At 39.5% G+C, this 23,269-nt stretch overlaps 3 protein-coding genes across 4 annotated transcripts; 1 reads left to right on the forward strand and 2 right to left on the reverse strand.

Moving 5' to 3' along the window:
- Window positions 1-223: 223 nt before the first annotated feature.
- LOC128261323 (uncharacterized) lies at window positions 224-4,119 on the reverse strand. Of its 2 annotated transcripts, XM_052994977.1 has the most exons (3): window positions 3,360-4,119; window positions 1,790-2,727; window positions 224-742 (listed from the first exon to the last, which is right to left on the reverse strand). In XM_052994977.1, the coding sequence occupies exons 2-3, from the start codon at window positions 2,442-2,444 to the stop codon at window positions 360-362; spliced, it is 1,038 nt and encodes a 345-aa protein (XP_052850937.1). In that variant the 5' UTR covers window positions 2,445-2,727; window positions 3,360-4,119; the 3' UTR covers window positions 224-359. The 2 variants fall into 2 exon arrangements, with proteins under 2 accessions (XP_052850937.1, XP_052850930.1); XM_052994970.1 differs by lacking the exon at window positions 3,360-4,119 and having other exon boundaries at window positions 1,790-2,815.
- Window positions 4,120-5,929: 1,810 nt separating this feature from the next.
- LOC128259828 (uncharacterized) lies at window positions 5,930-6,875 on the forward strand. The gene is made up of 2 exons (XM_052992433.1): window positions 5,930-6,087; window positions 6,150-6,875. The coding sequence occupies exons 1-2, from the start codon at window positions 6,082-6,084 to the stop codon at window positions 6,648-6,650; spliced, it is 507 nt and encodes a 168-aa protein (XP_052848393.1). The 5' UTR covers window positions 5,930-6,081; the 3' UTR covers window positions 6,651-6,875.
- Window positions 6,876-8,364: 1,489 nt separating this feature from the next.
- On the reverse strand, window positions 8,365-13,312 carry LOC128266574 (uncharacterized). The gene is made up of 2 exons (XM_053003164.1): window positions 12,654-13,312; window positions 8,365-9,485 (listed from the first exon to the last, which is right to left on the reverse strand). Exons 1-2 carry the CDS (start codon window positions 13,138-13,140, stop codon window positions 9,052-9,054), a joined length of 921 nt encoding a protein of 306 aa, XP_052859124.1. The 5' UTR covers window positions 13,141-13,312; the 3' UTR covers window positions 8,365-9,051.
- Between the last annotated feature and the right edge of the window lie 9,957 nt (window positions 13,313-23,269).

The following is a 23,269-nucleotide window of genomic DNA, read 5'->3' on the forward strand; positions in this document are numbered from 1 at the left end:
TTTTAACTTGCTTAGAATTTATCCTTTTTTTTTTGAAGAATTCTCGACTTTTCTTTTTTATCTTTAAAATTAATAAATAATTAATGGGACACTAGAGCGCTGTATATTCTAAACCCTATTTCTCCTTAAAGACCTTAATATTTGTCTGACCAAACGCAACATTTTCAATTTGCTTATCGTTTTTTTTTTTTTTTTTACTTTTGCTGTTATGTACATACTTAATTTTACTTGAGGGGGCGACGTCGCTGTCGAAAAAACTCAACATCAACTCAGCAGACAAATCAATGCCGACTGACTGGCTGCACAGCTGGCTAACCCGAACAACTAAATCTAAATGTGTTTTGAATCGGCAGCACTCCTTAGAGTTTCTTCAAGACAAGCGACTTGCTGGCGTGGCCGCCACCGCCGGAGGTCTTCAGACTCATTACGGCCGTAAAGAGAGCGAAGAAGAAGCCGGCCAGGCCCGTGGTGCCCACGAGCAGCGTGAGTCCGCCGATGAGCACCGGGATGAGGGTGAGGAACTTCAGTTTGTAGGCAATCAGCAGGGGGAAAAACAGCTTCTGGATCTTCTTCTTCAGCTTCTTGAGCTTGCGACCTTCGGATTCCGAGGCCAGACTTTGGGCGCGACCTTGAACCAGGAGGTCCTTTGATGTTGTCTGTGCACCTGGTGGTGCTGTGGTTGCTGCTGCTGACTCTACTGTTCCGCTTGTGGTGGCATCCAATTTATTTGAACCGGCCTCATCTGTGAGTGGAGAAGCAGCGGAGGCATTAGTTAGCCAGGTAATTAATGGGTCAGTAACAGGCGCCCTGAGGTCATGGTCAAAAGTCACTTGCATTATCGCACTGGGAGGCAATATAATCAAGGATATATATGGGATTATTAAATCAGGGAAAGTAATTATAGGGAGCTAACCAACCACTTTTAATCAAATTTTGTAAATATTTTTTTAAACGAAGAGCACAAAAAAAATAAATTTATCTAGAACACAAACTTAGTCCACTTGAAGCATTAATACCATGTTAAAGATTTATGAGTGAAATGTAAACGATAAACTAATATGAAATTCACTCAAAATTTAGGTTAAAAGAAGAGCACCAAAAAAGTATAATTGATCTAGAAAACAAACTAAGTACACTTGAAGCATTAATACCATTTATAAGATTTATGGGTGAATTGTTAAACCTTAAACTATTTATGGAAATTCTCTCAAAATTTAACATTTGCTTGTATTGCATATTACTTAACATGTTTAATTAATTGGTTTAATTATATTAGAACTTTTGCCAGAAATATTGTAAGTCCGCTTAAAGCTTTAATACCATAATTATGATTCATATCTTAACGCTTTTATTCATTATTGAACTCTCTCAAAATTTACATTTGGCATTTAATTGTATTGTATTTTATTAATTAATTTAATTATATTAAAGCCATATGACACAACTATTGTAAGTTCTTAAAAGCAATTCATTCAAAACGGTATCTAAAAATATATATAAATTAAAAATGAAGTAAAAGTGGTTGAACGAATTAAAAATGTTTTGAAATATATATTTTAGTAATCACATATTTATATAATATTTTTCATTAATATTGTGTCATTCTACATTATACTACAGATCGCTTTTCTTATTTTGCAACTACAGGAAAAAATAGGATAAGCGAAATAAATTAATTATAAATTAAATTGACAAAATTCAAATAATGAACACATGTTGTTAAGTCATGTTCTTGAGTTCTTAATCAAATTTCGTTCATTGATTGAGAATTCGCAGGAAAAATACGCACCTGTCTCGTCGCTAATCACACTCCTCAAGATGTCGCAGAAGTTGCGCACTTTTATCAGAGCCCCTTCGAATGGCGCCAAGTAGGATTCGATTCCCCGGAGCGACGCTCGTTCTCCAGCTCCGTCTTCCAGGGGAAGGATTTCGTTTTCATCATCATCTTCATCACCATTATTAACAGCATTAGACGGGTGGGTTACCTCGCGAACTTCCGGCTCGGCTTCCTCCGCATTTGGAAGCTGGCGAAGGAGTTGGCCCCGTCGCATCTGCTGGCTGATGGCCAAAACATAGCTGGCTGGATCGCTGGGAGAAACCTGTTTGTAATTTCCGCCAGCCGGTGGGGAGCTTTCGTTATAGCGATGGTTGTAGGCGTAGAAATTGACAGGAAGTCGTTCCAGCTCCGGCTCCGGCTCGTTCTCCTTTCGCCTTTCCCGGATCTCCTCGCGCGCCGACGGCATTGAACTGGGCGCTGTTGCCTGCAGGATGAGCCAATTGTTGTGCTGCGTGAAAGGCTGCCATGCATTCATCTCCAGCTTCAGCGGCGGATTTTGGCTGCCGGCGGAAGTGGCGCCATTAAAGCGCAGGCTGGGGCTGCTCCTTGCAACCTTCATTGTTATGAGCCCGCAAATGCCGAACACCAACAACTGTCGGTGCCACATCTTGGATTGGTATTTTGTTGCTTATCCTTCGGTTGCCACTTGTTACTTGCCACTTGCCACTGCCACTGTACACACGCACTCCGCACGCCGTCAAGAATCGAACTGTGAGGAGGTGAGTGTTTCGAGATCTTTGTAGACCAAATTCTACGGGCCATTCGACAATTTATGGCGCTCGCTGGTTGAGTGATTTTACGGCCTTTCGCCGAAAAGTGCTGCCGCTTTTTGCTTGCGGTCAAGCGCCCAGTTGATCCCCCAGATGGCTTTTCACATCCAAGACTTTTACCTGGAACACACGAAAAGAAATAGTCTTAAAAGCTTGAATGGAAATAATGTGGGTCTTGGCAATCGAATTTTGAACAATTATTTTTAAATATGATTAATTAATACCCAACAACAATATATTTTAAAACTGAATAACCTATCTATCCGATAATAACAGTTCCCAATGTATAACGAAGTATAACGAAGTTTGTTTATGACTACTATGTAGAATATTAGTAGTTAAGTAATTAAATTTTAGCATTTAATATAAGTATGTTTTTAAAGTTTTTATTTGTTTAAGATTTCTTTTCATTTTTTTAATAAGTATTATATTTAAAATACGTCATAATTAATACAACAACTTTGCAAAATTTGAAATACAATTTAACTATTTCCGATCATAACGATTCCCAACGCAAAATTGTATAACAAGGTCGTTATGCCTACTGTGTGGATTTATAATTTAAAGATAATTAAATTGTATCATTTATTATAAGTATGTTTTTTTAGTTTTTATTTATTAAGGATTTATTTTCATTTCACAATTTATCAAAATTATTTATAGTAAGAACTTAGGCAATCATTGCCCTATTTAATGTATTCACTCGCTGAGTTTGTTTTGTTAATTAGTCAAGATTTTAAATTTAAATTTACAGAATTGGCTACAGTTTTTTCCTTGTGTACAAATACAAAAGGGTAATCCGTCAGGCGTAACCGGATTGGGTGGAGAGAATCGACCACTTCCCGGTTCCCACTTATGTAAATTTTCACAGATGAAGAGCGGGGTGGTCTCATTGGTAAATCGAAGATTAACGCTCCAGGGAGCACAACACGTGCTGCTGCTTGGTCCATTGAGGCATGGCCATTTAGTTTAGAAAACAATGCCGTCCCGGGAGTTTTCACTTTTCACCACCTTACTACTCTATGGCCCTGTTGCACGTTCAAAACCACAAGTCCAACTGGTGGCCTTGCACTCGTTGCCACTATTCTATATAGGTTTGGGGCTTTGGGAAAGTGTGCCCAATGGGTAAATTCGCGTAATTGTAGGTCCGTGCGTGCTAATTGGCTCTCTGAACTTGCCACTTGTTGTTTGTGGCGAATGAAGTTGGTTGCTGCCTCGATCTGAATGCAACATCTCTGGTGCTTGCCATGCGTTTAATCTTCCCATATGGAGGATGGGCCACAAGAGATGTGTCTGTGGGTGTTGCAGCGTATTCGGTTTCGTTGCACTCACCTTATTGCTTTCCCAACGTCTGTCACATACTTTTGGCCACCAGGTGTTTATTCACCCACCAGCAGGTAAAAAACGTTGCCAGCTTTTCAACACGTCCCCAAGCTTCTACTTTTTTGTGATGCTTACTTTAAGGCTTGTGGTTGAAAAGAAAGCCACGAGAAAATGGCTAGCTCTGATGAAACAAAGTACGGCATGCTGTATTAACCTTCTTCCGATTTGATTGAGTTTGGTTTCGACTCTTTAAGACTGCATAACGCACTTGTGGGAAAAATATAGCATAAGAAATGCCAGTATATGCCCATTAAAAACTATTTAAGTTTTGATGTTACAGTTTAATCCCTCTGTGTTCATATTGCTAATTTTCGGCTTCCAATAATCTTTTTAAGTGATCTCTTAGTACAAACAAATATATTTTATTTTAATATTTTAAAAATTTATCTATTTATGCAAACTCTCTTAGTACAAACAAATATATTTTATTTTAATATTTTAAACATCTATCTATTTATGCAACCTAAATCTTATATAACAAGATTTAGCTAAGCTTTATTTGATGTATTGAATAACCACAATATAATGCTTAAATAACAAAAGCAAACCTCAAAAAACTGAATTTAAAGATTGTCTTAGTGGATTTGGTTTTCTAGATAATAGCAGCTTGGCAACTAACTTATTATATGCTTTCAATGTATTTTATATATTGTATATAAATATAAAATCTATACATCCTGTAAAGAATAAAATACATTCCAGTTTTCTTTCTGAACATCCAACATTTCAGAAGTCAATTTTAGAGCTCGTGTTAAGTTTAATGCAATTTTTATCAGAACGCATTGCCTATCTCCATTCAAGTTCCTTCCTGTCTTTGTTTATCCATTATCGCCATTCAGCGTGATGTATGAGAAAGACTTATGGCACTGAATAAGTGAAATAGCCAGGGCGATAATGGAGGCTTGTGGGCCAGTGTGATGGTTGCAGGCTTAAATTGTGGCTTAGGCTGAATAGCAATTGGAATGTCTTTCAGAGCATGGCCATTAACGGCTAGCTATGATTGATAGTGGCCAAAGGAACTCGTTCGGGGGAAGCTTAGGACCATAATGGAGAATGACTGTAGCTTATTTCCCTCAATGTATGCACTAGTCCAAAACCCGTATTTTATCTGCCATTGTTTTGCTGTCTTCTGTATGAGTATGCTGGCAGCAGATGATCAAACATGAATCAAGCCAGCTTAAGACATTTAAAGTATTTAATTTTTATTACCGCAAATTTGCATGTGCTTGGTATTTTCGGCTGACTATTATGATGAGCTAACAACTGGGACAAGCAATCTTGCATTTCTGCACTTCTCGTAGTACACTTAAAAAATATATTTAGCTAAAATCAACAATAACAATAAAAAAAAAACTATATTGCCTAAAGTGCCATCAAAAAAATGTATATCTTATTTTTTGCAGCTCATTCTGTACTGAATTCAAATTAACTAATCTTTAATAAAACATTGATAAATAAATAATTGATATTACAAAAATTTTACATTTTTTAGTTGGTTGCTTGATTATTTTTTGTGTTTCAGATAGTATGTTGTTATATATATTATTCATTTTGCTAAACTTAATTATATTATCGTAACATTTTTTTCATTATGAGGGAGTTTTATTAATCAAATGAACAAAAATCTATTTTGATTTCAAACAACAATTTTCAATATGTTGATATAACACAATTTTTCTCACTTTATTTGGCAAGAGATTAAAAACTAAATTGACTTTGTATTTTCGACCGTTCTATTTTGTATCACTGCTTGAATTCTTTTGGGTTCCTTTGTAGTCAACCCGTTTAATTTAGCAGTAAAACTAGTTCACTCTTCCTACGCCCTGCTTTAATGGAAATCATAAATTTACTTTCGGGAATCGTCCAGGCAGCACCGGCTTTTATCAGAGCTCTGCACAAGATGCGGCTTGATGGCAAAGTCAACCTGATGAGTCGAAAGACCTTGTTTTTGGAGTGGAGCGAAGCGTGTGCGACATAAAGCCGCTCACTAAGCCACCTTTGCTGGGGTTTGGTCAGTCAGCTATTAAACCGAAAGCGATTTTGGCTTTGACATTAGTTCTACTTGTGCTTCTCAAGCGTTCGCAATCCGCAATGAAAGTGAGTGGAAGAGGATTCCTGAAAGGATTAAATTCGAACTGATATCCCTTTTCCTTGTCCAGGTATTCGTATGTCTTCTGGCGCTGGCCGCCACTCTGGCAACCGCCAATGCAGGACTCTTGGGTCTACTCAAGGGCGGTGGTGGCGGTGGCTATGGCGGCGGATACGGTGGTGGCTACGGCGGGGGATACGGAGGTGGTGGCGGCAGTGGAGTCCAGGTCGTCAAAGTGATCAACACCTATGAGGGAGGACATGGAGGCGGCTATGGAGGCGGCTATGGAGGTGGCTATGGCGGTGGCAGCCACGGTGGCGGCTGGAACTCCGGCAGCTACGGAGGTGGTTACGGAGGTGGCTACGGAGGTGGTTACGGAGGTGGCTATGGAGGTGGTTACGGTGGTGGCCATGGAGGCGGCAGCCACGTGGACGTCTACAAAGTGATCACGACCACCACGCATGGAGGAGGCAGCTACGGTGGTGGCTACGGAGGTGGCTACAGTGGTGGCTACGGTGGTAGCTACGGAGGCGGCTACGGTGGCCAGTCCGGATGGTGGAAAAAGAAGTAAACACCAAACCCCATATATGTCCCACTTCTTAAAACTCCTCTCCATTTATCTGCAATCCGGATATAAACTCGTTTACGTACCTGAAAAATCTTCCATAGCTAAGCAACACGAATCTCTTTAATGCCAGTTATTCCCAAATTAGCGAAACTAGTTTGGGATGATCGGCAGACTGCTTGGCGAACACATTAATAAAAGCAAAAGTGAATCTTATTTAAAGTAAATAAAGAGCGTTTTGTTGTTTGTATTCTTGTAACTTTAGCAATGCCTTTTTGCATTTTTAATAGTTCTAGATTTGTAAGTTACCCATTCCCTTTTTAGCATAATATGTTTAATCTCAAAAAACTGGCTGTTAAAATCGATCTGATTAAATAAACCGGCACTTTAGAACCAGACAAAGGCGGACTCTAAATAAAATTTATTGTTCAGCCTTTCTTGTAGAAATATTACTCAGTATAAATTAAAGCTGAAAAATGCTTTTACCTTTAATAAAAGCCATTATACTGCACACGCCGAGATTAAATCCCAGTTTTAAATTATAAACTTTTAAAGGCCATAAATTATTTCCAAATTTCCGGATTTTTATGTCTCATACATTTTTGTTAATTTCTTGTGGCTTAACAATAGACAAAAACACATGACAACTTTATCATATTTAAAGTGGTGTGTCATTATTCGAGATTTAAGGGATTTGTTTCTTAGATACCAGAGCAATGAATTAATTTAGTAAATATTAATATTGTAACATAAAAGTCCCTTGTGGAACTAGAAATAAATATTAAATTAGAACAAATAAGAATTAATTAAAAGTATACCCTGACACGTTTACACTCCCTTGAGGATCTGCCTCTTCTCATCCTAATAAGTTTTGTTTTGTAATTTATTATATTCGTAGGAGATTCATCTAAGTGATATGAAAGACATTTGATATATTTAATTTCAGGTTTCTCCATTCTTTTTAATTGACAGACAAAACGTGCGTTCTAATTTTAATGCATATTCAAAGCGGACAGGCAATTTAAATTCACTCTTCTTGTGGTGATTTAATAATGATTGTATGTTGTAATTATATAAGAATATTAATTTATAATGTGCAAAGACTTGAGGCAATTTAAGTGAAGGACATTTTAACAAGCTTACGGCTTACTGTCTACAATTTCAGAAACGCAATGACAAGCGGAATACTCAATTAAAGTAGATTTGGCCAACAGCTTTAACTTACTTAATGGACACCCACAGATTTTCATCTGCCTGCAGAACACATTACTCGTCTCAGAACCCAACTAATTGGATGATGATTCATTTTGCGTAATTCATTATTGTTCCCTCCTGAATTCTCTGATGTGTTCTGTTATGATTAAAGTCAAGGGTGGAATACTCGTACTTGCACAGCTAACTAACTTTTCTCCTTCCGTTCATGGGCTGGAAAATGTTTACACAGCTGAATTGTGGACCAACTTGCTTCATGGCTTAAAGCCCCTGTGTGCTTGTGTGTTTGAGCCAAAGCAATAAACGTGGGCCATAAGGTTGCCGAATATGGGACAAACACCCTGGGTCACTACAAGTGGAATTTATGAGAGCCGGAGATGGGTCCAAGTTTTATTGGGATTTGGCAAGGAACAGGCGGAAGTAGTCCCCAGGAAGTGCACATATTTGGCCAAGTATCTTTAACTTGACCTTCCCGAAGTTCAAGCGGAAAAAGCGAGAAAACCTGTCCTTCGATTGGTATCAGTGATTTTATTCGTATACATTTTTTTTGCTTTTCTGTTTTTTTGAAAACTTTGCTGCTTACATGCGATGTACACTTACGGCTAGTAAATAAATAAATAAGTTAAATAAATTATTACACTTAGTGGCTACGTACAGTTAGACAAGCTATAGTTAATGTGAGTGCGCAAGTGGAGTGAGATGGAAACGGAGCTGCAGAAGCGGAAGTACCAGAGGTAATTGAAAATAGCCAGTGCAGTTAGCAGTTAAGAAGTAATGCACATCGAGATGCAGATTGAGATGCAGAGATGCAAAGATGCCAAGATGCAGAGGCCGAGTTCAGTAATTCAGAAACAGTAAATGCGGATGGAAGAACTGAGCAGGGCAGAGCGTTGCATAGAAGCAAACATAATCGATTAAAGCAAATACTAATCATTATAAAAAAATCAAATGCAGCCCAGTGGGAACGCACGTTCTAGATACATTTCAGGCGCTGTATCCATAGGTGCCACTGTGCGTCGAGTGAACGAGTGAACCGTTGGAAGTGCATCAAGTCTCTTGTCTGCCCCGCAGTGCAAGTGCAAAAAGAGAGCTTATGTATATCTAATTACAATCCGACGTCCGTGATTTATCCACAAGATAAATGCAGCTATCTAACACTTGGTGTCACTCCTCCGTCCGCTCCATCCGCTCCGCCCTACGACTTGGTCACCAGCGGCGCCGCGGCCTTCGGATGCAGGTGGTGTTGGTGTTGCAGCTGCGGATGGCCCTGCGCATGTGCCGCCTGCTGCTCCTGCTGGTGGTGGGCCCGATAGGCCAGCTCCTGGGCCTCGGTCAGGGAACGCCTGTCCCAGCCGCCGCCGCCTCCTCCGCCCCCACCGCCCGAGGACCAGCCACCGCCTCCGCCGCCACCGCCGCCGGAAGACCAGCCGGAACTGCCGCCCGACGACTTGCCGGACATCAGCTTCTTCAGCCCGATAATGCCCGCCAGGAGCAGGGCGATCTTCGAAATGATCAGCGCCTTGCCCGCCAGTATGTAGAGCGCTCCCATGGCAATCGGAATCATGCCCATCAACTTCATGGCCATTCCCATCATCATCATGCCCATCATCTTCTTCATTTTACCACGACCTGCAAGAGAAATGTGACGTTAATTTGGGGTATCATCAAAAGACAGACTATTGTTAACTATACTTCAATCTTAGCTTTGGAAAAAATCAACTCGTGTCTATATTATTAAAGGGAGAACAAAATGTATGTTAACCAACTAAAAAATGTACTATAAAGTGGGTTCTGTGGGCCAGATAGCAACCTACGAGTAAATTTACTTTACTGGTTTTCAAAAACAATTCGTAACAAAAACAACAATAAAATCAACTTAATCTATTGAGAAAAATTGTTAAACACAAAATCCCAACATAGATAAACTACTCTAAGTAGCAATTTTTAATTTTGTAATGTGCATTTAAATAAATAATTAAATTTCAAACATTTTCTTTTAAATTTAACTAAACACATTATGTATGCTTTCACATCTTTTGTCAATTTATTGTTTTACACAAATAAGGGGAAATCACTTAAGCAGAGGAGGAATTTAAACAATCTAATTAAAGTATAGTATTGCTTTTGTATTGTAAAGGAATCCAATTAACAAAATTGGCTAAATAAATGACGCTAAGTATGAAAACAATGTTCACCAAATAAACAGACATCAGATAAATGTTAAAGCATTGAACCATAATCTAAATTAATGAAATCTTAAAGTCAAATATAAAAAAGACAAAAGAAAAAAGAACTTATCAACATTATATGCCTTATTTTCCAAGTGCTACTTAAGGAAAATATAAAAAGTTAAGTTGTCAAACCTTCTCACAAAAAGTAAAGTTGCTTATCTAGGTTTATAACCAAGGGGGTTATAATGCCAACAATGATCTTGGAAAGTATTGTGATAACCAAAGTCAGAATAATTAAATCTCTGTAGATCTGGCAACATCTCTGCAGATCTTCCGACCAACCCATGGAATATATTCAAAAGACGGTGAAAGTGCCAGCTCAATTAACCAAAGGCTGCGCAAGAATGTTTTCCCAGGTGATTGAGGCTCTGGCATTCCGTTTTGGCAGCAACGTGTGTGGCTTTCATTTTGCTGCCTTCATTAGGGACACTGCGGGCGATTTCACCTGTGCTTACCTGTGCCTGGCTGGGGAAAATTGCATTTGGACTTGGGCACGTCCATGGATATGGACACGGGCACGGACATGGAAATGGAAATGAAAATAAGATTGGAAATGGCGGTGGAAATGGGCACTAATGCTGCCCAAAACACCCATGATCGCACATTCATAACCAGCTCTGAGCAGGCATCTCAATCGATAGCCGCAATCTCTGGCAGCAAGCATTAGCCCAAAATGGCTTTGCCATTGGGAAAGTGTTGGCCAACTTGTACTGCAGCTCCTCGTATCGATTAAAAAATCTTGATCAATGATTTGAAAGTAAAAGAAAAACTTCATGTGGCGTGAAAGTAAGTTCACTTTTCATTGCATTGCATTGCGATCTTGATGTGGATGTTGCAGTAAGTGCTTGTGTCAAATTTGTAATCGACGACAGCCCGCATTCAAAATGGAAATACCAATGGCCCAGTCGAGGAGTTGTTTTTCGTGGCCTCGACGGAGAAACGTGGTCGCCACTTTCATTACATTTGACATGGTCATGACATCTAGACATGGCTTAGTTTTTGCTTTTAACTCAACATACTCTGCCCTCCAAGTGATTAGATACTTGATTCTTAAAGTTGGCCAGACTGTTGTTTACCTAGGCCTTCACTTAGAGTCACTGCAAATAGTATTCACTATTTAGTTAAACGCATGCATTATTTTATGCAAGAGACTTGGGGTATAAATGAATTTTGAGTTAATGTTGTATTTATAAATATTTTTAAAATTGTAAAGATACTTTCAATACTTTTAGCTGCTTTTCAAAATTGTTTAAAATTTATGTCTGCAACATATTATGTATTTATGAAAACAACATCAAAACTTGCCCTTTTTAGCCACTACCTAACAACTTCCAATTAATCTTAAAAATTATTGCATTTAGGGACTTTGTATATTTATAATTATTTTTAAATGTTATGAAGTATATTTGTCGTTGGACTTAAATATATAAAGAGTTCATTGTTGTTTGTTAAAAAAAACAAGAGTGGTTAAACTTCGTAGTGGCAGAATAACCCTGCATGTCATGTATTTTTGTGGCACGACAAATTTTTTTCGACGATGTCGCTACCGTCTGTCTGATGTCGTTGCTAAGGTTTCTGGGTCATTCCTGAGTTGCTCAACGAGTTTTCTCGTGTGTGCGTTATAAAAGAGGCGAACGAAAAATAAAAACAATTGCGCATTTTCCCATAGCCAGTATTTCCCCCAATTTACCGCCCCCCGGCCAGCCCACTCGCCCTGTTTACATACAATGCAGATAAGCCAGGAAGTGGGCCAGCCAGCGGTGCTGACGGTGCAGTTGCGAATGTCATTGCCAGCTAATATACACTGTCGGGCTTTATGATGGCTCTGTTGGCTCTAATAACTACCTGGCAATTACCGTAGACATAGCCACAGGCGTAGTCGCAGTCAAATTATGTCACTGTTACGCGCAATGGATACTGGTGTATTAGCGGTAACCGCAATTAGACCGCCCACAGAAATTGATGATAGTGGTGGATCGATTTGTTTACCAAAGAAATCTCAACTTGATTGTAGGAAACATTGTTGCAGGGTCAAGAGCTCTAAACATCTAAAGATGACAGTAAAAATAAAAACTAACACAAATTAAAATTGGTTTCTTGAAAGTTCAATTAATTGTAAGTAACGCTTATTTTTAGTAACTATAAAACTTCGAATTTTTGATGATTTCTATCGAAATTTTATGACTTTTAAGATAAAAGTTAATAACTAACCAATTTAGCTCTAGACCTTTAAGGTGCAAAAGTAGGGTAAAAACATTTTAATAAGTATAGTAAAATAAAAATATTAAAACAATAATTAGGTACAAATACATTTTGTTAAAGCGTTTTACTTTGTAAATGTTAAAACTCTGTCTTTGTTTAGTTTCTTTTGTGGACAATAGTAAATATTATATTTTGAAGTTGAGTGTCAAATATTGCATGGCTAAAATGTTGAAAGGCAATCTTGGCTTTCAGGGTAAGGAAATGACTAATTTGTTAAAAAGGGTTTAAGGTTTTGCTTAAAATAACAAAAAAAAAAAATGTTAATAATAGTTGGTAAGGCTGGAGTCCCTTCCCGATCTCTTACCTTCCTCCAAGCCGCGTCCAATCTCATCGGATGTGAGCTTTGGGAAGCTGACCTGCAGCGAGTGGCCGTTGAAGAAGTAGCTGAGCCGCTCGATCAGCATGTTGGTGAGCTTGGCGTCGCGGTCGTTCCCGGATCGGGGCAGCGATGACTCCAGGTCGTTCTCGCTAGTGGCCGGCGGACGGGGCGCCGTCTCCAGGCGCACCAGCTTGATGCCCTCGGCCACGTTGATGGCCTCGATGGGGGCCAGGCGGTCGATGAAGGAGATGGCCTTCTTCTTCAGACAGGGCACGAAGCCGGCCTCGGCGCGGGTGCACTCGTCGTAGACCCGCAGAAGGGTTCGTGCCCCGGCGTTTTGCGAGGGGCTGGGCGAACTGGGACCGGGACCGGGACTGCCCAGCTGCTCGGTGGCCGCCTCACAACTGCCGGCGAGGAACAGCACTGCGAGCAGGGCGAGGAGGGCCTGCCAAGGCCACTGCTTAATTGTCATTCTGGGGATGGGCACTTTCACACTCGATCACGGCAAACAACGACGACTACACTCGCGGCACACCGCGCGACAGGTGCTTCACTGGTGGTTAGTCCTTGGCGGAAAAATCTGAGTCTGGAGTCACTGGGGGCAGCGTGCACTGGCTGCTGGCTCGAATCAAACTGATGAACAGCCTTGGCGCGCCTTGTTCTTTTATAGACCTTGCTTTCTGCGCTTGCTCGTTCGGCTCCGCAGCGGCCTCTTGATCGCAATTTGATTTTCCTCGGCTTTGTCGGCGTCTTCGGGCTTTCAGCTCGTGCTGGCTCTTTTCCTCGCTCGGTTTTCCACGGCGGTGGGAACGAGTGTGCGCCAGTGCTGATGGCGGCTACTGTTTTTAATCGGCAGAAGCCCACTATCACTGCTCCATTGAAATAGCATTTTTAGTGTTCTTTTATGGGATGTCATTTTCCGTTCCTTTCTTTTGAAGTCATAAAATTTTAGTTATACCTTGTAAACAAATGTTTTACTAATAAATAAATTAAATAAAATTCTGTTCATGTCTGATTGCATTTTTGCCAATTTTTGTAAAAATTCGTTACTTTATGTGTGTATGATTATTTTAAAATCCTACTTTCACTCGCTTGTAACATGCGCTTTTCTGCATTTAAGGTGAGATTAAAATTTTCTTTTTTGGACCACCCAGTGTATGGTAGGTTATAAATTAATATACCACAAAAATTGTATTTTTAACTTTACTCTCACTTGCAATAACCAATTATTGAACACGACAATGCTTAAACTCAATTTTAATTATTCTATTCCATTTTATTTGCTTGTAAAAAATAAAACAAAGGGTGTGTAGAACAAGATATGGTTTGCGAGGTTGCCCAGCATTCATTTTCAGCTTAATCTTGGCATTAATTTATAAATGTTGATTTTTAATATTGTGTCTATTATTGGTAATATGAGTTTTAGGTAAAGATATCATTCTATTAAAAAATGATGTCGAAAATGACCATAATCGTTATTTAAATGTTTTTGTTTAAATATCAAATATGGTTCATGAAATAAAGCTACGTTTGGCTAGAAAAAAGCCAATCTGACACCGCTATTGCCTTTGGCAGCAGTACTCCTCAATGAACCAAAGCGCCCAGCAGCGAGGCGATGGCGAGGCCAAACCATTTCCAACGGGTTTCCACTAGTTTTTCCAGCCATAGCTTTCGTTGTTTATGGCCAAACATATTAGTTGCATTAGTGGTTTTTGGTAGGAGTTCGCTTTTTGGCATCTAACCATTTCTGCAACTGGCTGCCGTTGCCGTTGACACTTTAATTTCAATTTGGCTTTTAGCAATTTTCGCCATTCGACTACGAGTTTTGGCCGTAAAGAAAGTCATTGCCAGTCACTAAACAGTGGCCAATGGCCATTTTTTTTTGTTATGCAAATGTCAGCGGGGGTGTGAATGAAATCCAATCCAGGGCTTTACAGGTGGGCAGCATCCCACGATGATAGGCAACTAATGGTTTCAGGCCATTGACTGGCCCTGCAAAATGGAAAATCGCTGACAGCGCTGCTATATGTATCTCATATCGGCAGTCGATACTTATGCATCTGCATCCGATAGAACGTGCTGCCACACATGCGATTGGCATAGGGAAAGGAAAGCTGTGCCGCATAATTGTGGCTTTTTTTTGCGGCTGTGCGCTGCTATAAAAACAAAACAAAACGTTTCAACCAAAAACAACATGGGAAAAATGCATTTTCTGCATTCTTGTTTTTTGGGGGGCTTTCGCTTTGCGAACGGTTTATGTGGCAGGGGGCCATAAAGAGGAGTATGAGCCGGACTCAGAGGGTCGAAAAGCGATTTTCGACTAATAAACTGACAAATTAATGCCTTGCGGCCCACAAAGATTTCGGACTAATGGCCGCGGCAGCTACTTACTGCCAACTTTGCCCATTGGGCCAGCATCACACTTCAAGTGTCGGCACCTTAATAAAGTATCTTTTACCCAGCTACCCGCCTTTTTTCTAGGCCACTCACTTAGATTTTAATTTCGTCGGTCGCCGCCTCTTTTCACGCCACTTTCACTGCCCAACGTCCATGGAAATGGTAGTTGAGGGCTTTTCAGAGGCAGTTCATCGATCTGCATGCAGCACTCTTGAGTGCGCATAAGTATTTATTTGCACACAGCTTTGTTTCCGTTCAGGTATCGCTTGCTGAACAATGAAGAACTAAATCGCTTTGGGTTCACTGGCCGCCAGCGAGCCGTCATAAATGACCCAAACCAAGTGGAAATTTATGGGATTTCTCCGAGAGGCAGTGAACCTGAAAAGCGACGGCCCTTGAAGTCCTGGAAAATGATGATATTATATTTTTGAAAAGGGGGTCATTACATTTTTGGCCATTAAAAAGTTGTTAAAAAGTATTTATGTTAATTTGTATTTTTATTTTATTAACATTATGCTCAATTTTAATATTTATTTTGTTAATGCATTTCAGGGATTATTTTTAATCATTTGATTGCATTTAAATTTTTTTCTTTGTATATTTTAGACAAGTATTTTTTGTAGTCAATAAATATCTTCACAGCTCAACGACAGCTTGAATAAATTTAACATTTTTCGACACGTATGACGTGAATGTGAACCCCTCGGCTGTTTTCATTGGACACTTTCCTATCAAATTCTTATCCTCGTCTTTCCAAATGCCACTCGCTGCGCAATGCGACTTATGTGCATCATTGTTTGTATTCCATGCTAAGTCTACCTGTCAAAATGTCCATCAAGCTTGTGGGCATTATTCGTACCCGAAGTTTCCCAACATATGATTTTCCATCTTATTGTGCGGGTGCCGCAGCTGCAACCGAAAACATCCGCATCCGCGGCCCACGACCAATTGTAACTGGTGCGAGTACAATGTGCCACACGGCGGACACATATCCATATCAAACGCCCATATCTCCAGAGCTGCGCATGCGCATGTGAAACAATTCCAATTGTCTTCCTTCCTCTGCGTGCCAATGGTTTTCCGCGGGCAAGGCCAACAAAAGTACACTTAAAAAAAACTCAATTAGCTTTCAGTTTGAAAGTGCTTTAAAAGAACCCTTATTGCAAATTATATTCTTAAGATAAGCTTTCAAGTTTTTCATTTTCATAAAAGTTTCGTTGTAAATTAAGTTTTTCTGATTTATAGGTTAATGACTTCTTCGTTTTATCGTTTTATTGAAAATACATAACAGTATAATTTTTTTATTGTCAATGTCACTTTATCTGCTCTCCACAAAAAAATTAAATTTGCTTACAATAAGTAGAAAATAATTTTAGTTGTATAGGGGTAAGTCTACAGCTTAAGAAATAGCTTTGAGTATAAAAAAAAACATTATTATAGATTTTGTTTATTACCTACTGATGAATCATTTTTTAATGAAAAAGTTTTTCTTAAATATTACCTTATATTATTTAAAAAATAAATTAAATTTTTTATAATAAATATAAGTTGTTCGTTTTTTTTTCCCCCTAAAATTTGATAAATACAAATTATTTCTAGAATAAGTTTGTTTTACTTATTTATGAAATATTATTATTTCTTTAAGAATATTTGTTCGTTCTCAAATACCTATAACAATTTAATGACTATTTGATCTGAGTGCAGCAACAGTAATTGCAGCAGCAACGTCGGCGACGACAACCACATTGTCTGCTTCTTTTGGCCCCGCGGCGACGTTTTGAGATGGCATCGCCGCCACGCCTTTGCACTTTTCTCTGTTGGCCAAAAGATTTTTCACAGTTTTTCTGTGCCACTTTGCGGTGGAGTCCAAACAAAATAAAAGCACAAGACAGCCGCAACAACAAAAATTAAAAGAAGAATTGCATTTTAATAAACAACAACCACAACAATTGGCGCTGCAGCAGCTGCATTCGGTTCATGGAAGTTGTTGCGGCTTAGGTGTGTGTGAAAATTTCCAGAGAAAGTATATAAAAACCAACAACCTACCGCAACGATAAAAGCTGCAAAAGAGTGTTCTAAATTCTCGGAGTGCGAAAACCTCTGGCAGGTTAAAGTTGGGAGGCCACTTAACTTTCGGTTTTATTTGTTTTATTTTTTCTTGTTCACTTAGAACCCGATTTACACTTTGCCGAAGCGGACTTTCTATTTCATGCCGTGGGGGTTGTTTGCCTTCCCAGCTTTTGTGCAATAAAAATTGCAATTTTCGCAACAAAAGAAAGCGAAAAGAAAATTTTTATTATGCTTAGGTGTGCGTGAGTTTTTTCGTATTTGCTTGTTAGCGGCTATGTTTTTGTTGGTTTTTATACTATGTTTTGACGCCGCATTGACGTTAATCAAAGTTAACCGCCAAACGTTCGCACAAATCTCACGCTAATTAACTTTTATATGGGATCAGCGTCGACGGGTGCGATAAGCCGGCGGCTCTCAGCACTTGGCTGTCAGTTGACCATTTAGACATCCGCTCCGGCACGACAGTCACGAGCCAATATTTTTGCTGTTTTTGCTGATTTTCATTTAATTTGCGAACATTTTATTTAAACGCTTTGCTCGCTCGGGGACTTTTCAAGTAAATATCGCCAGCATTTTTTACAGCTTTTAGCCGAGAGTCGCGTGGCCAGCAGGAATTGTGAAAAAATACCCACTTATCGCGGTTGCAGGAGTATGTTTTTTAAAGTCGTGATAATTAAATTGAATCTGGGGGGCCAACAACAATATTAAAGTCAAGACAACTTGTAGAAAATATACCAAAAAATAAAAATAAATAATAAACTAAATTAACAAAGCCCTCTGCTAATGACATAAGCATACATTAAAATCGGATTTAACAATTTGGATGCTTAGTTTATTTCACAACTATTTTTTTGGCGCCAGATGCAATTTTCCAAACGTTTTTGCCTTAATGTGCTTTAATTTCAAAATGTTTTTTCTAATACAGGCCGTTTTCTAGCCTTTAACGTAAGCTTTATGTAGTTTTTCTTTTTGTGATCTTAAATGAAAATTGTGATATGGTCATGTTTCCACAAATAAAGATATTTATAAACTTACTTTGAAAATTGGAAAAAATAGTTTTCACTACAGACATCGAACCTAATTTTCCAACTTTAATTTCCAATTGAAGTTACTATACTAACATACGTCATTTCACGTCATTACCATTTACCAGTTTTATTTGCCAGACAACTCTAACACGGATGCACTCATAGAAACAACTTTAGATAGAGATTTACTGGAGTGTGTGGAGCTCAGTGGATCGTGGATAAGCATTTTCTCATTACTACTACCGTTAGTATTTATTATGCGTTGCTTTTCGCTTTCTTTGGCGCCTCTCACTCCAGTCAATCGGCGGAGCGGCAGATGTCCGCGGGTTCACCGTACAGTCGGACCTCGGCAGCCGCTGACCGCTGACCGATGACCAGTGAATCTCGCCACTGAACACTCTCATGTGCGATGGCAATTAAATTCTCAGGTGTCGCCAATTACAATGCGAAAGTGCGTAATGGTCGAGCTCTCGACTCTCGACCCCAATGAGCTGCCTTTAATTGAAGCCATCAAATCGCAGCGACTGATAATTAAAGAGTCAAGTTCGAATGGCGCCCTAAACCAGTGGACCGCGAAAGTTTCGTCTATCCGAAATAAAAAGGTGGAATAAAACGCAGACACAGCCTTCCCAGGCTGCAAAATTGCAGATACAAGCGGCAGCATATATCTCGATCTCACTCGACATGTTTACATGCACCAACCGAACTGTGCGGTGAACTCTGGAGCGGAGCGGTGGTGGTAAAGGTTGCTGGAAAACGCCGCCTGAACCATCCATTCCTTGGCCAGCATTTTCACCGTCCCAGCTTCCGAGGCTTTCACTTTTTGGGCCGTTGTCACGTTCGCCTGCCGCTCAATTTATCATCATCCATGGCCCGGCCAGGCCGTTGAACCGAAGTCGAAAATGTTTCTGTAGCAAAAAGGTACGAAAAGGCGAGGCAAGGGGTTAAGCCTGGTCATTTGTTAGACGACCTCAGAAGAGAGGCAAGAAAAAACGCATTTGGCCATCCCTTTTCGACCCAACCCAAAGCCGTATTCAAATTGTGATTTATTTGCGCAAATTCCTCAAGTGAGATTTGCACCCAGGATTAAGTATCCGCCCCGGGCGCCGTTTGTCTGAGACCAGAAATTATAATAATGCGCACAATGGAATGAAATTTTGTTTTGGCCAACCGACTGTAATGTCAGTGCCTCTGGCCCGGTTTTTGGATGGCAATGAAAATGACACTGCTGGGGCATTAAATTCACCTAAAATGTGGTCGGCCAAACTGAAGGAAAATGCGCCAGAGCTTAATGTGATGCGGCTGCTTTTGGGGATGTCTGGGAAATCACTTGACTCGCACAGCACTTTCTTCGTCGGCCACGTCAGAGTGGTTATTGTGGCCTGATGCCTGTTGCCTGTTGCCTGCTGACTACTGCCTACTGCCTGTTACCAGTTGCGGCCTGCCAGGTTGATTGATGAGCAGATGCCGACTTCTCCGCTGCAGCGGCAAACGTCGATGGCTCGGCCGTCCACCTTGATTGGCATTTAACATCACTGTGAACTTTGCTTTGCCATTCATATGGTACTCCTTGATCGGGCCACGAATTTCACCGCAAATATGCGCTGCCAAATTCCGGAAAAGCTGCAGAGTGTTCTCGAGGTGCCGCCATAATTGAGTGTTATGCGGCAGATTAAATTACGCCAAAGACGTTTTTATAATCTGCCGGATTCGGGACAACGGGAAAAGAAACAAGGACGTAATTGATAGGCGAAAGAAAGCTATTTATAAACTAACAATTTCCGGCCCACATTGGAAGAATTACGAACAAATTCGTTTAGTATTACAATACATTATGCAGGAGATTAAATTACGCGAGAGATGTATTTATAAAATGTCAGAATCGAAACCACACGAATAAAAACAAGGACAATTGAGAACTGGACGTAATTGATAGAAAGCTATTTTTAAATTGACAATTTTGACCACACTGGAAAATTAGAAATGGATTCATTAAATAATAAAAATAAATTGTATGTACTTTATATATGTACATAAATATAATTCTGGATCAGTCTGAAAAAATAAAAGCAAAAACATTTCATTTGTAAATAGACTTTTTATGTTATGGTTATTTAAAAAAATTTAAAAAAAGAATCTACTATACTTTTATTTTGTTGACATAGTTTCGATTATATGGGTGCAGTTGATGGAACTATATATATTATATATAAACTGTGGTTAAAATAGGGTAACAGGGTTCGTTTTAAACTATAACACTAAAAAATACATTTATTGGGAATGCGTATATTAAATTTAACAGACAAATATACAATTTTTGACATGTCCCAACATAATACATTTTTTTCGGTGCTCGAAATATGCTATGCCGACGACAGGCCCACGCCTCGGGATCTGGTCGGATAATTTAACAGCAAACAAATGCAAAGCAGTGCTTTCCTCGAAAAAAATAAATGCGGCTTGTCAAGTGTGCCGAGTTCCTTGTCACTGGCCGCAGGGCAAATGAAATTGAAATTCGCCACAGAACATTTTGGACGCCTGCTAAAGAGATTTGCCGGAAAAATATTAGGCATAAAATTGAATTGACTGCAAGTCCTCTCTCGCTGAGGGCAAGTGAAAATGGTGAATGGGCTTGTGTAGGGCCAAAACAAACAAACAAACGTATAATTTGAGGAAAACGCTAGAGACAAGCGTATAATAAATTCATCAAGACAGCAGGCAGTCAGTCGGTCCGATCGGATCCGATAGTCACGGTCCGGCTTTCCACGCTGCGCTGCAGTTCATCAGTTGTCGAGGGGTCAGAGTGAAACGTAATTGCCCGGCGGCACTTAATTTGATTGAGGAGAGGTGGGTGGGAGTTCGAGTCGGACTCGAACTCGGAGTCGGAGTCAGAGTCGCAACTTTTCCGCTACCCTCCAGCCATCTTAACCTGTGCCCACATCCCACATCTCCGGTCGCAAGTCTCAGGCGCGATTACTTTTCTCGGCGGGGGCGAACTGCGATGTCAACACAGAGTGAAAGTGAAAAATTCACCAGAGGAGGAAAATCAAAAGCGAGCCCCAGAGATTTTCTTTTATGCAATTGTTCGGTGGCGAAAAGGTTCCCAGCCAAATAGCCACAGAATTGTGTATTCTGCCTTATTGAGTTGAAGTCGAACGCGGAGACAAAAGCCAAATAAATCGCCAGGGCTTGGGGGAATCTTTTCGTGCCGATCTTGGCCAAGTTTGCTGCTATAGTTGTTCGTCTCTGCACTGGGAGAAATATACTTGTTTAGATCTAAATAAATATACTTGTTTAGATCTAAATAAAATTTTTGTTTTTTAGTGACCAAGAATTAACAGTTTTTAATTTTTTGTAGCTACGCGGTGCACCAGTTCTTATATTTTTATTTATTTTTTATGTATATAGCTTGAGGGGGAGCTCCTCTGGATTTTGACCAAAGTATGGTTTTTTTTGTAAAAAATGTAAGCCATATATTTGTAGAACAAATGTGTAAAGATATTTTTGGCAGCATTTGAAACACACTCTACAAACCAGATTTTTATATTTTGGCAACAACTCTCAGACTAAGTCTTTCTTTGTGATTTCTTACATCTAAAGACCTTTTGAAAGTATACAATTAGTTCTACAGTTTAAACTAACAATATAAATAAAATTGTATTTATTTATATTTTCCTTACGTGGTTGAATTTGCAAAAAGCAGCAAAAAATAGCTTCTTAATTAAAGTTTTAGTTATTCAAAAATGATCTCTCAGCAGATTGCGCCATGTGTTGCGCTATTGTAGCGGTAAACCATAAAACGCGCGACATCTGGCGGTGAAATTTTACGTAAATGACTTTAAAACTTCTGAATCAATTGCTTTTTGGCTGCATATTACAAAATATGTTACGAAAATTAATTGGTTCAGAAAAAAGGGGTTGAGCTTATGAAAAAAATGTATTAATTATATGATAGTCGAAATTTTGAATGTTAGAGGTGCGATCGTCAGGACTTTTTACCTCGTTAAGAGGTCTTTTTTTTATGCAATTAAGTTTTTAACTCTATAGAAACAGAAATATAAAAAGTGTGAAATGCAAATTGATAAGATGGAATTAGCCTTGTAGTACAAAGTTTGTACTCAAACATTAACTCAATCAAACTCAATAATTTGTCCCTTAAGGATAAGGTAAATTTAAGATAAATACCTCATTGTTCTGGTTCTTGGAACCATTTTCCTCGGTGTAAGCGCTGCAATTGCCTTCGATCACTAAGCGTTCGGTTGTTTGCTTGCTGTTTACACAAAATGCCAATTACTGCAAATTGTGGGCTGCTGCAACTGGCGCTGCCACCGACAGTTGGCCCAGTGTTTTCGGCCTATTAGCAGTGGATAGCCCATCGAAAGTCGGATTGCGTGTGAGCCGAACGTGAATTATCATAAATTATCGCCGGCGGATTATGCAGCGGCAAGTGCTTTTGCATTTTGCATTTTTGAATTCACATTCGCAGGCGGCTCTTGTTGTCCTCCGGCTGACTATGTAGAACAAGCCGAAACTTATGCAGAGATATGCACTTTCCCGCTAAAAAAGAAAAAACACTTTTCGTGTCTGACTATGCACGGCATGTTTCGGAGCGATAAAATTGCAAATCCCATCGTTAGACGTTCGTCAGCGCGGCTTCTTTAATTAATATTTCATAAATGAGAAGCTTCAAACATAAATTATGCATGAGTCGCCGTGGAGGTGTTGCTCCGTTTGTTGTTTCAGTTGCTACACTCTGAGAAATTTACGGACGAAACTTTTACCTTTCTCCGTACAGCCTGAAAGTATGCCTTCAACTGGCTTGGTTGCCTGGCTTAAAATATGCTTTATTTTCATACAATAAACTTAAACTTCAAGCTGGCAGTCTGCTTTTGTTGTTGAATACAGACTTTTAAATCCATTCAAACACATAAATGAAAATGGTTGCGTACGTGACAAGCGAATTAAGATTAACTCATTACGCACAACTCGGCAAATGAGCAAAGCCCATTTTTCTTTATATGGAAATTAACTATATAATGTATTTAAGACTTCTTTGCATGGGGGTGAAGTGAAGCAAACACTTGTAGAAGACAGCTTGAAATCTGT

This window comes from Drosophila gunungcola, chromosome 3R (assembly GCF_025200985.1).
Source record: "Drosophila gunungcola strain Sukarami chromosome 3R, Dgunungcola_SK_2, whole genome shotgun sequence".
Lineage (NCBI taxonomy): Eukaryota > Metazoa > Arthropoda > Insecta > Diptera > Drosophilidae > Drosophila > Drosophila gunungcola.

Excerpts from the sequence above, each read along its gene's own strand:
- LOC128261323 (XM_052994977.1), bottom strand. The coding sequence starts at position 2,444 with ATGTGGCACCGACAGTTGTTGGTGTTCGGCATTTGCGGGCTCATAACA. Across the intron at positions 743-1,789 it reads TGTGATTAGCGACGAGACAG|ATGAGGCCGGTTCAAATAAA; the intron begins GTGCGTATTTTT and ends CTCCACTCACAG.
- LOC128266574 (XM_053003164.1), bottom strand. The coding sequence starts at position 13,140 with ATGACAATTAAGCAGTGGCCTTGGCAGGCCCTCCTCGCCCTGCTCGCA. Across the intron at positions 9,486-12,653 it reads TGGACGCGGCTTGGAGGAAG|GTCGTGGTAAAATGAAGAAG; the intron begins GTAAGAGATCGG and ends TTTCTCTTGCAG.